The 11,498-nt window shown below is 48.5% G+C and overlaps 1 protein-coding gene across 1 annotated transcript; it reads left to right on the top strand.

Annotated features, from left to right (window-relative positions):
- Window positions 1–418: 418 nt before the first annotated feature.
- On the top strand, window positions 419–4,567 carry HEXIM1 (HEXIM P-TEFb complex subunit 1). The gene has a single exon (XM_055256572.2). The coding sequence runs from the start codon at window positions 1,634–1,636 to the stop codon at window positions 2,711–2,713; it is 1,080 nt and encodes a 359-aa protein (XP_055112547.1). The 5' UTR covers window positions 419–1,633; the 3' UTR covers window positions 2,714–4,567.
- The last annotated feature ends 6,931 nt before the right edge of the window (window positions 4,568–11,498 follow it).

Consider the following 11,498-nt stretch of genomic DNA (forward strand, 5'->3'; position numbering starts at 1 on the left):
CCGGCTTTCCGATCTTGGCCCAGGGAAGAGCCTTGGCCGCGAATCACCAGTTTGCATTGGCCCCTGGGGTGGGGGCCGCCTTCTGAGACCAGGCTGGGGCTGGGACTCCCCCACCTTCAGCTAAGGGTACCGAGGTCAGTCCGGGAGTCGGCGTCACCGGGACTCGAACCCGCCTTTTCGTCTTCCGAGGCCTAGTGCGAGCCTGCGGCGCTAAAGGCAGTCACACTGTCCCTTTAAGGCGGCACTTTTTATTCTTCATTTGTTTACTTCTTCATGCGCTTTTCGTTCTTTACAAAATGTGCTCGCGATATCCTTCCGCAAGCGTCAGTCTCAGGCGCTCACTACCCGCCTTGAAGCCGTTTCTGTAATCTTAAGAATCGCGAGTTAGCAGCCGTGGGCCGACGTCTCTCTTTAAAGGATTTAATTATTTTACATTTTAGGGACTACTTTTTAGGAATAAACCATTCTTGCGTTAGTTAATAAAGGTTCATAACCTTCGGAACCCTTCCGCTGAGAACAGAATACGATAATAGCCTTTATAACGCACCTTTCCGTAAAAATATTCTGGGTGGACTCTCATAGGCCATCGAATCTTCTCGTATTCCTGAAACAGAATGGTACGGTCCAGAACCCGCCCCATCTTCTCTGCGATTGGCCGTCCTTCCTCAGCGAGTCGTGTGATTTTTCACCAATGGCCGCTCGCGTTTCTTTAGCGAGGGCTAAGCGATGGAAGGTGGTGGCCAGGGAGACGCCCCCTACGCGTTCTGGGATTGGCTACGTCGCACGGCGCGCGAGGACGGCGGGCCCGAAAGATAAGAACTACGACTCCCGGCGCCCCGCAAAGGGAACTCCGTTACGCATGCGCATGGGCGGGGCGAACAAGCTTCTATATAAAAGGGGCGCAGAGGGCTGGGAGACAGCAGTTGGAAGTTGGCAGGTGGAGAGGCAGGTTGGGAGGGAAAGTCGGGGGAGGAGGCGGAAGAGGAGCTGTGGGAAGGGGGAGGAGGGAGGGAGAAAAAGAGGAGGAGGCGGAGGAGAACTGAGCAGAGCAGAGCATCGAGCCAAAGGGGAGATGAGTTTGTCTGTCCTCTGCTGAGGCTCCGGCCGGGCCTAGGGAACTGGGAGCTTGGGTGGAAGCGACACCCGTGGAAGTGGGAGGAGGTGGCGCCGGGACTTTAACCCCTTGTGGGCTCTGCGGCAGGGGATTTAACCCTTTGTGGATCTGGCCCCTCGGAGGCAGCGTCATCGGTAGTTTTAACCCCTTCGGGGCTGGGTTTCACGCACTGGACTTACCCGCATCACCTTGCTCACCAACTCCTTTATTGGGGTGCTCCGCTTGGAGGTTTGAGGCCCACCTCCGCACATTACGTACTGTTCCTGCCGCTGCACCCCCTTGGACCCGCTAGCTGGCCGCACTGTGGGCGCTTAACCCTTTACTGACTTGAGCTCCCCAGATTGCAATTGGAGTTTGCTGATAGGACTAGCTAAAGGCGTCACTGCAGGAATTACAAACTGAAGAGGACTCTGTTGGACTGTGTTTTTTTTCTTTTCTTTTTTTTTTTAAGAAAAACCCATTTTTTTCCTTAAGGACTTACTAGCCAAAATTTCTTAAACTTCGAGGACTCTACTAGCCATGGCCGAGCCATTCTTGTCAGAATATCAACACCAGCCTCAAACTAGCAACTGTACAGGTGCTGCTGCTGTCCAGGAAGAGCTGAACCCTGAGCGCCCCCCAGGCGCGGAGGAGCGGGTGCCCGAGGAGGACAGTAGGTGGCAATCGAGAGCGTTCCCCCTGTTGGGTGGCCGTCCGGGGCCGGAGGGGGAAGGGAGCCTGGAGTCCCAACCACCTCCCTTGCAGACCCAGGCCTGTCCAGAATCTAGCTGCCTGAGAGAGGGCGAGAAGGGCCAGAATGGGGACGACTCGTCCGCTGGCGGCGACTTCCCGCCGCCGGCAGAAGTGGAACCGACGCCCGAGGCCGAGCTGCTCGCCCAGCCTTGTCATGACTCCGAGGCCAGTAAGTTGGGGGCTCCTGCCGCAGGGGGAGAAGAGGAGTGGGGACAGCAGCAGAGACAGCTGGGGAAGAAAAAACATAGGAGACGCCCGTCCAAGAAGAAGCGGCATTGGAAACCGTACTACAAGCTGAGCTGGGAGGAGAAGAAAAAGTTCGACGAGAAACAGAGCCTTCGAGCTTCAAGGATCCGAGCCGAGATGTTCGCCAAGGGCCAGCCGGTCGCGCCCTATAACACCACGCAGTTCCTCATGGATGATCACGACCAGGAGGAGCCGGATCTCAAAACTGGCCTGTACTCCAAGCGGGCCGCCGCCAAATCCGACGACACCAGCGATGACGACTTCATGGAAGAAGGGGGTGAGGAGGATGGGGGCAGCGATGGGATGGGAGGGGACGGCAGCGAGTTTCTGCAGCGGGACTTCTCGGAGACGTACGAGCGGTACCACACGGAGAGCCTGCAGAACATGAGCAAGCAGGAGCTCATCAAGGAGTACCTGGAACTGGAGAAGTGTCTCTCGCGCATGGAGGACGAGAACAACCGGCTGCGGCTGGAGAGCAAGCGGCTGGGTGGCGACGACGCGCGTGTGCGGGAGCTAGAGCTGGAGCTGGACCGGCTGCGCGCAGAGAACCTCCAGCTGCTGACCGAGAACGAACTGCACCGGCAGCAGGAGCGAGCGCCGCTTTCCAAGTTTGGAGACTAGACTGAAACTTTTTGGGGGAGGGGGCAAAGGGGACTTTTTACAGTGATGGAATGTAACATTATATACATGTGTATATAAGACAGTGGACCTTTTTATGACACATAATCAGAAGAGAAATCCCCCTGGCTTTGGTTTCGTAAATTTAGCTATATGTAGCTTGCGTGCTTTCTCCTGTTCTTTTAATTATGTGAAACTGAAGAGTTGCTTTTCCTGTTTTCCTTTCTAGAAGTTTTTTTCTTTAATGTGAAAGTAATTTGACCAAGTTACAATGCATTTTTGTTTTTAACAAATCCCCTCCTTAAACGGAGCTATAAGGTGGCCAAATCTGAGGACAATTAAATTCATTTTAGTTATAATAAATTTAATATTTGTAAATGTAACATAGTTTCAGTGTGATTTCTAGAGCTAATTCAAAATAGTATTGATTTATTTTATGTGATTGCATTTTTGGGGAGGAGTACCGAAATCAAATTTGTCAGTTTGCAAAAATATCTATCTTTAATGGGAGAATTTTCAATTTGCCAATTTTTTCCTTGAATGGGTTTAAGTATGCTACAATATACAGTTCAGGCAAAATTTAAGATGTAATTATCTTCAATACTTAAGTGTGCTTGCTTTCTAGTGCCTTGGTTTTCTTTCTTGATGCTGGAAAAATAAACAAACCGGTATTGAGTGTTTAGGCGAGTGGAAAGTGGCTACGATCCAAAATTTTAAATTTAACTCTGCCTCGGCCATTCAAAAGTCTAATAACAAAAAATGTAAACCTAATTGGGCAGTTTGTTAGGTTAGACAATTGACAGCCTCATTTCATTCCTACAAGTTGGTTTTCAGTAATCTCTTCCTTCCCCCAATAAGGCTGGAAGAAGTTCCTGGATGCCTGGAAGAGGCTCTTGGCAAACTTCTTAGTGCAAGCAATGGTTAGATTAATTTGTGAGGCAGCTCTTTAAGACATTCAGAGGTAAGAAATACTGGATTTATAAAGGAAATGGCTGTTTGGGGGATTCCAAGGACTTACCCTAATTGTCCAATTCTACGTGCTCTCTATACAAAAAAAAAAAAAAAAAAAAAAAAAAAAAGAGCTATCCACCTTTCCATGTGGGTCAAACTAAAATTAGAAATGGCCCCTCACTGCAGATCAAATGTAAAGCTTCCAGTTAAGGAGCTAAATGAGGTCCTCAGCTGAATGAGGAACCCTGTACATTCCCTTGCACAGCCCTATTCTAAATCGCTTAAACTATGCTGATAGCTGCTTAGGTTCTTGAGTAGTTCTGCTCTTAAATGTAGGGAGGCCCTGAGAACTAAATTTTGCCCCAAAATAAAAATAGAAATTATGAGATTATTCCCTCCTGTCACTTTGGTTAACCCAGTCCTTCACCTGCCCTGTCAGTGTTTTCTGAGGGCAATTGCGTTGCTCAAATCACTAGCACAGAGGTTCCTTAATTTGGGGTCTTAGAAACCATTGTGGGCCTTGGGGTCCATGAACCCCATGAAATTATTTGTAGACTTGTATGTACATTTTTCTGGGGAGAAGGTTCAAGAGATTCATAAGATTGTCAAACTCCTTGAAGGTTCAGAACTTCTGCAGGGAAGGGGGAAGAAAACCCATTAGGAAGCATGCTTTTGCAGTTAAATGGCAATGGTGGAAGTGATAGGGACTTCAAGAGTAAAATGCACCTTGTATTGCATAAGAAGCATACACAAATCAATAAATCAAGGGAGATTACACCAGTAGGACTGAATCAGGGCCTTCAAAGCTGGACTGAGTTGGTCCTGTTCTGGCACATACGGTCCACTGGAGACAATGTATGATCGAGTTTTTCTTTGGTCTAAAAATTAAACATTTATTTTGAAATAGTTTTCTTCGTGTTTTTTTCTTCTGCTATGACGTCATGCAGCAGCCCCAGAAAAACAGCTGCTTGGAAAGGCAGCAACAGTGCCCTCTGGCTTTACAGTGCAGAGCTGAAGCCTCATTTTGACTTAACTGTAGGATGCAGCAGTGATTATCTCTGATATTAGACCCTTTTTTCTTTTTTTTGAGACGGAGTTTCGCTCTTGTTGCCCAGGCTGGAGTGCAATGGCGCAGTCTTGGCTCACTGCAACCTCCGCCTCCCAGGTTCAAGCGATTCTCCTGCCTTAGCCTCCCTAGTAGCTGGGATTACAGGCATGTGCCACCACGCCTGGCTAATTTTGTATTCTTAGTAGAGACGTGGTTTCTCCATGTTGGTCAGGGTGGTCTGGAACTCCTGACCTCAGGTGATCCGCCCACCTCGGCCTCCCAAAGTGCTGGGATTACAGGCATGAGCCACCGTGCCCGGCCGAGACCTCTTTCATAGATTTTCACCTATGAAAATCTTATTTCTCCTACTATTAGAAAAAGGATATTTACAAAATGAATCTTGGAAAGACTATAAATGCATTTATCATCAGAAAAAGCATGTTTTAGAAGACAAATTCAGTCCAGTCTTCAAATATACAAATATCTAGTCTGGGCACAGTGGCTCATGCCTGTAATCCCAGCACTTTGGGAGGCTGAGGTGGGCAGATCACCTGAGGTCGGGAGTTAGAGACCAGCCTGACCAACATACAGAAACCCCGTCTCTACTAAAAATACAAAAATTAGACGGGTGTGGTGGCGAATGCCTGTAATCCCAGCTACTTGGGAGGCTGAGGCAGGAGGATCGTTTGAACCCGGGAGGTGGAGGTTGCAGTGAGAGGAGATCGTGCCACTGCACTCCAGCCTAGGCAAGAAGAGCGAAACTGTCTCAAAAAAAAAAAAAAAAAAATATATATATATATATATATACAAATATCTAATTATAAGTAACTCTCATACATCAATTTACTTCAAGCTATGCAAGTATGTCTGAATTTTGCTTTCAAAGGCACTAGCATTTTACCTTTTTTTTGCATTTATATCTCACAATGATGAGGTTTATTCAAAATTTCAGTTTTGTATTAACACTTTCTATACTTTTTTTTTTTTTTTTTGAGACAGAGTCTCACTCTGTCGCCAGGCTGGAATGCAGTAGCGTGATTTCGGCTCACTGCAAACTCAGCCTCCTGGGTTCAAGCGACTCTCCTGCCTCAGCCTCCCAAGTAGCCGGGATTACAGGTGCACGCCACTGCGCCTGGCTAATTTTTATATTTTTAGTAGAGAGGGGGTCTCGCCATGGTTGCCAGGCTGGTCTCAAACTCCTGACCTCAAGTAATCTGCCCGTCTCAGCCTCCCAAAGTGTTGGGAATATAGGCATAAGCCACTGCGCCGGCTTTTTTTTTTTTTTTTTGAGATGGGTCTCTATGCTGGAGTGCAGTGTCGTGATCTGGACTTACTGCAACCTCCACTTCCCAGGCTAAAGCGATCCTCCCACCGCAGCCTCCTGAGTAGCTGGTACTTGCCACCACGCCTGGCTTTTTTTTTCCTTTTTTTTTTTTGGAGAGACAGGGTTTCACCCTGTTGCACAGGCTGGTCTCAAACTCTTCGGCTCAAGCAATGTGCCCTCCTCGGCCTCCCAAAATTACAGTTGTGAGCCACCAAGCCCAGCCTATTCCTACACTTTCTTTTCTTTTTTGGTCGGGGGGGGATGGAGTCTTGCTCTGTCGCCCAGGCTGGAGTGCGGTGGCGTGATCTCGGCTCACTGCAAGCTCTGCCTCCCGGGTTCACGCCATTCTCCTGCCTCAGCCTCCCAAGTAGCTGGGACTACAGGCGCCCGCCACCACGCCCGGCTAATTTTTTTGTATTTTTAGTACAGACAGGGTTTCACTGTGTTAGCCAGGATGATCTCAATCTCCTGACCTCGTGATCCACCTGCCTCGGCCTCCCAAAGTGCTGGGATGATGGGCGTGAGCCACCATCCCCGGCCTCCTATTTCTACACTTTCTATTGAAACATTTAACTAGCATATTGCTCTCATGGCAGAGAGAAGAATTAGTTACCTATATTTTAATTTAAAAAAAAAAAAAGCTTAGGCCGGGTGTGGTGGTTCATGCCTATAATCCTAGCACTTTGGGAGGCTGAGGTGGGTGGATCTCCTGAGGTCGGGAGTTGAGACCAGCCTGACCAATATGCAGAAACCTCATCTCTACTAAAAATACAAAATACAAATTAGCCGGGCATGGTGGCGCATGCCTGTAATCCCAGCTACTCAGGAGGCTGAGTCAGGAGAATCACTTGAACCCGGGATGCGGAGTTTGCAGTGAGCCGAGATCGCCCCATTGCGCTCCAGCCTGGGCAACAAGAGTGAAACTCAGCCTCAAAAAAAAAAAAAAAAAAGGCCGGGCACAGTAGCTCACGCCTGTAATCCCAGCACTCTGGGAGGCCAAGGCAGGCAGATCACCTGAGGTCAGGAGTTCCAGACCAGCCTGGCCAACATGGTGAAACCCTGTCTCTACTAAAAATACAAAAATTGGCCAGGTGCAGTGGCTCACACCTATAATCCCAGCACTTTGGGAGGCCAAGGTGGGCGGATCACGAGGTCAGGAGATCGAGACCATCCTGGCTAACATGGTGAAACCTCGTCTCTACTAAAAATATAAAAAATTAGCTGGGCGTGGTGGTGGGCGCCTTTAGTCCCAGCTACTCGGGAGGCTGAGGTAGGAGAATGGCGTGAACCCGAAAGACAGAACTTGCAGTGAGCCGAGATCACACCACTGCACTCCAGCCTGGGCAACAGAGCGAGACTCCGTCTCAAAAACAAAAACAACAACAACAACAAAAAACAAAAATTAGCTGGGCATGGTGGTGGGTGCCTGTAATCCCAGCTACTTGGGAGGCTGAGGCAGGAGAATCACTTGAATCTGGGAGGCAAAGGTTGCAGTGAGCCAACATCACGCCACACTGCACTCCAGCCTAGGCGGCATAATAAGACTCTATCTCAAGAAAAACAAAAAGTTTTGTTTTTGGTTTTTTTTTTTAAGAATTGGGGTTTCAGCAGGCCCGGTGACTCAAACCTGTAACCCTAGCACTTTGGAAGGCCAAGGTGGGCAGAATGCTTGAGCTCAGTAGTTTGAGATCAGCCTGGGTAACATGGTGAAACCCTGTCTCCAAAAAAAAAAAGTTGGGAAAAAAAAAAAAAAAAAAAAAGCTGGGGTCTCCTAAAGTTGCCCAAGCTAGACTGCAGTGGCACTATCATATCTCACTGCAGGCCGGGCGCGGTGGCTCACGCTTGTAATCCCAGCACTTCGGGAGGCCGAGGCGGGCGGATCACGAGCTCAGGAGATCGAGACCACGGTGAAACCCCGTCTCTACTAAAAATACAAAAAATTAGCCGGGCGTGGTGGCAGGCGCCTGTAGTCCCAGCTACTTGGAGAGGCTGAGGCAGGAGAATGGCGTGAACCCGGGAGGCGGAGCTTGCAGTGAGCTGAGATTGTGCCACTGCACTCCAGCCTGGGCGACAGAGCGAGACTCCGTCTCAAAAAAAAAAAAAAAAAGCCGGGCGCGGTGGCTCACGCCTGTAATCCCAGCACTTTGGGAGGCCGAGGCGGGCGGATCACGAGGTCAGGAGATCGAGACCATCCTGGCTAACACGGTGAAACCCCGTCTCTACTAAAAATACAAAGAATTAGCCGGGCGAGGTGGCAGGCGCCTGTAGTCCCAGCTACGCGGGAGGCTGAGGCAGGAGAATGGCGTGAACCCCGGGGGGCGGAGCCTGCAGTGAGCCGAGATCGCGCCACTGCACTCCAGCCTGGGTGAAAGAGAGAGACTCTGCCTCAAAAAAAAAAAAAAAAAAAAAAAAAAAATCTCACTGCAGCCTCAAATTCCTGGGCTTGAGCGATCCTCCCACCTCAGGTTCCTGAGTAGCTGGGACCAACACACCCCGCTGATTTACCTATATTAAACAGGGGGCTTTGATGATAAATGATCCCCAAGCCCACTCTAGCCTTTCACTTAAGTCCTCTGTCAAGCATTTTAACTGAGCTGCTCAAAAGACCAAGCTTACAAATTAGCAATTTCAGTTTGTTCCCTTTTTCCTACTGGGGCCTAGGTATTTAACCAGGAAAAACTGCTTCTCAAACTGACACAGCTAGCTGGACAGCTTTTCTTAGAGCCCTCAGGAGACAGGGTCCTTTAGACTTCAGAGTTTTAGGAGAGCGAGCCAGGGAGTTCCAGACTGGTTTAGTTCTGAAAAATAGACTAAGTATCTCTAAAAAGGGGAAGCATAATAAAGATTAGACAGGGCAGGCGCAGTGGCTTCATGCCTGTAATCCTAACACTTTGGGAAGCCAAGGCAGGAGGGTCACTTGAGCTCAGGCACTTGAGACCAGCCTAGGCAACATAGTTACCAACACAGGCAACATAACCAGCCTCGTCTCTATTAAAAAGTAAATTTAGGCCAGGCATGGTGGCTCATGCCTGTAATCCCAGCACTTTGGGAGGCCGAGGCAGATGAATCACTTGAGGTCAAAAGTTCGAAACCAGCCTGGCCAACATGGCAAAATCCTATCTCTATTAAAAATACAAAAATTAGCCAGGCATGGTGGCAGGTATCTGTAATCCCAGCTACTCGGAAGGCCGAGGCAGGACAATTGCTTGAACCTGGGAGGCAGAGGTTGCAGTGAGCCGAGAGCCCGCCACTGTATTCTAGCCTGGGCAACAGAGCAAGACTTTGCTTGGAGAAATGTAAATAAACACACTCTGCCCTAATGACTGCAAAAGTTAGAGAAACCAAAGAGGGACTCCACAGACTTAAACAACAAAACCCACAACCAAATAGTCTACCTACTTAAGGGCTGGCTATATTTAGTCAAGCATTAGGTAATGCATCAGTTCTTCCCTTGATCACTTATACCCATAACAGCTAGCAACAAATATTCACAACAGTGTGGTGGAAAAGTTGGTTATAGTTAAATAGTACTTGAACATTAAGTACTTAAGTACACTTGAGTTGGTGGGGTTTCAAGGTTTGTTTTTTTGGGAGAAGTACTATTTCTCACATTTGCACATCACTGGAATAACAATTCCACTTTATTATTCTTTCTCACGCAAAGTGTAAATGGTTGAGGCTAGAAATAAAAAGTTATTTTTTTAAAAAAAGAGAATGTTGCCACGCACGGTGCCTCACGCCTGTAATCCCAGCACTTTGGGAGGCCGAGGTGGGCAGATCACCTGAGGTCAGGAGTTGGAGACCAGCCTGGCCAACATGGTGAAATCCTGTCTCTACTAAAACTACAAAAATTGGCCAGGCACAGTGGCTCACGCCTGTAATCCCAGCACTTTGGGAGGCCCAGGTGGGCGGATCACAAGGTGAAGAGATTGAGACCATCCTGGCCAATATGGTAAAACTCCGTCTCTACTAAAAATACATTAAAAAATTAGCTAGGCATGGTGGCACCCACCTGTAGTCCCAGCTACTCGGGAGGCTGAGGCAGGAGAATCACTTGAACCCAGGAGGCGGAGGTTGCAGTGAGTCAAGACTGCGCCATTGCATTCCAGTCTGGTGACAGAGTGAGACTCTGTCTCAAAAACAAACAAACAAACAAACAAACAAAAACTACAAAAATTAGCCGGGCGCGGTGGTGGGCGCCTGTAATCCCAGCTACTTGGGAGGCTGAGGCAGGGAGAATTGCTTGAACCCGGGAGGCAGAGGTTGCAGCAAGCCAAGATCGTGCCACTGCACTCCAGCCTGGGCAACAGAGCTAGACTCTATCTCAAAAAGAAAAAAAAAAAAAAAGAATGTCAAATTCAGGCCCTAAACACCATGGGAACTGCTGACCAAAGGATAAAAGTCATACTTTGCAACTGGAACAAAATATATGGTCCAGGAGGCAAAGTTTTAATCTTTGGCCAAATTTCTGCCAAAAAAGATCAAGAACAGGATGTTGGGGTCTAAACACAGGAGCATAAAAAATTGATTAACTGGCCAGGCATGGTGGCTCACGCCTGCAATCCTAGCACACTGGGAAGCCGAGGCGGGCAGATCACCTGAGGTCAGGAGTTGGAGACCAGCCTGGCCAACATGGTAAAACCCCGTCTCTACTAAAAATACAAATACAGGCCGGGCACAGTGGCTCATTGACTGTAATCCTAGCACTTTGGGAGGCCAAGGCGGGAGGATCACCTGAGGTTGGGAGTTCAAGACCAGCCTGACCAACATGGAGAAACCCCGTCTCTACTAAAAATACAAAACTAGCCGTGCATGGTGGCACATGCCTATAGTCCCAGCTCCTCGGGAGGCTGAGGCAGAAGAATCGCTCGAACCCAGGAGGCGGAGGTTGTGGTGAGCCAAGATCATGCCATTGCGCTCCAGCCTTGGCAACCAGACGAAACTCCATCTCAAAAAATAATAATAAAATACAAATACAAAAATTAGCCAGTCATGGTGGCAAATGCCTATAATCCCAGCTACCAGGAGGCTGAGGCAGGAGAATCGCTTGAACCTGGGAGGTGGAGGTTGCAGTGGGCCGAAATCGCGCCACTGCACTCCAGCCTGGGTGACAGAGCAAGATTCCATCTCAAAAGAAAAGAAAAAAAATTGATTAACTGTGGAAACCAAACAGAAGCAAGCATCTTCATCCCGAAGAAGGGGAATTACTGTAAAGAATCACTCCTTTTCTGCAATTATACAGGCAGTAGGAAAAAAAAACAAAAAAAAAAAACTCCTATCTCTGTCAACGAATCCTACTCACACATAGTCACTGGTCCCTAGGATTTGGCCATCAGGCAAAATGAGTGTCCAGGACTTCACAGCCACAACCAGTGGGCACCCTGAGACTGATCCTCATTCAGCCTACTTAGATGGCTCTTTTGTGATGCTATGGACAACTAAGGCCACACTTTGGTAAGGCAGGC

Source organism: Symphalangus syndactylus, chromosome 20, assembly GCF_028878055.3.
Source record: "Symphalangus syndactylus isolate Jambi chromosome 20, NHGRI_mSymSyn1-v2.1_pri, whole genome shotgun sequence".
In the NCBI taxonomy this organism is placed as follows: Eukaryota; Metazoa; Chordata; class Mammalia; order Primates; family Hylobatidae; genus Symphalangus; species Symphalangus syndactylus.

Bases quoted from the DNA above. Each gene is read 5' to 3' on its own strand.
- HEXIM1 (XM_055256572.2), top strand. From the start codon at position 1,634: ATGGCCGAGCCATTCTTGTCAGAATATCAACACCAGCCTCAAACTAGC.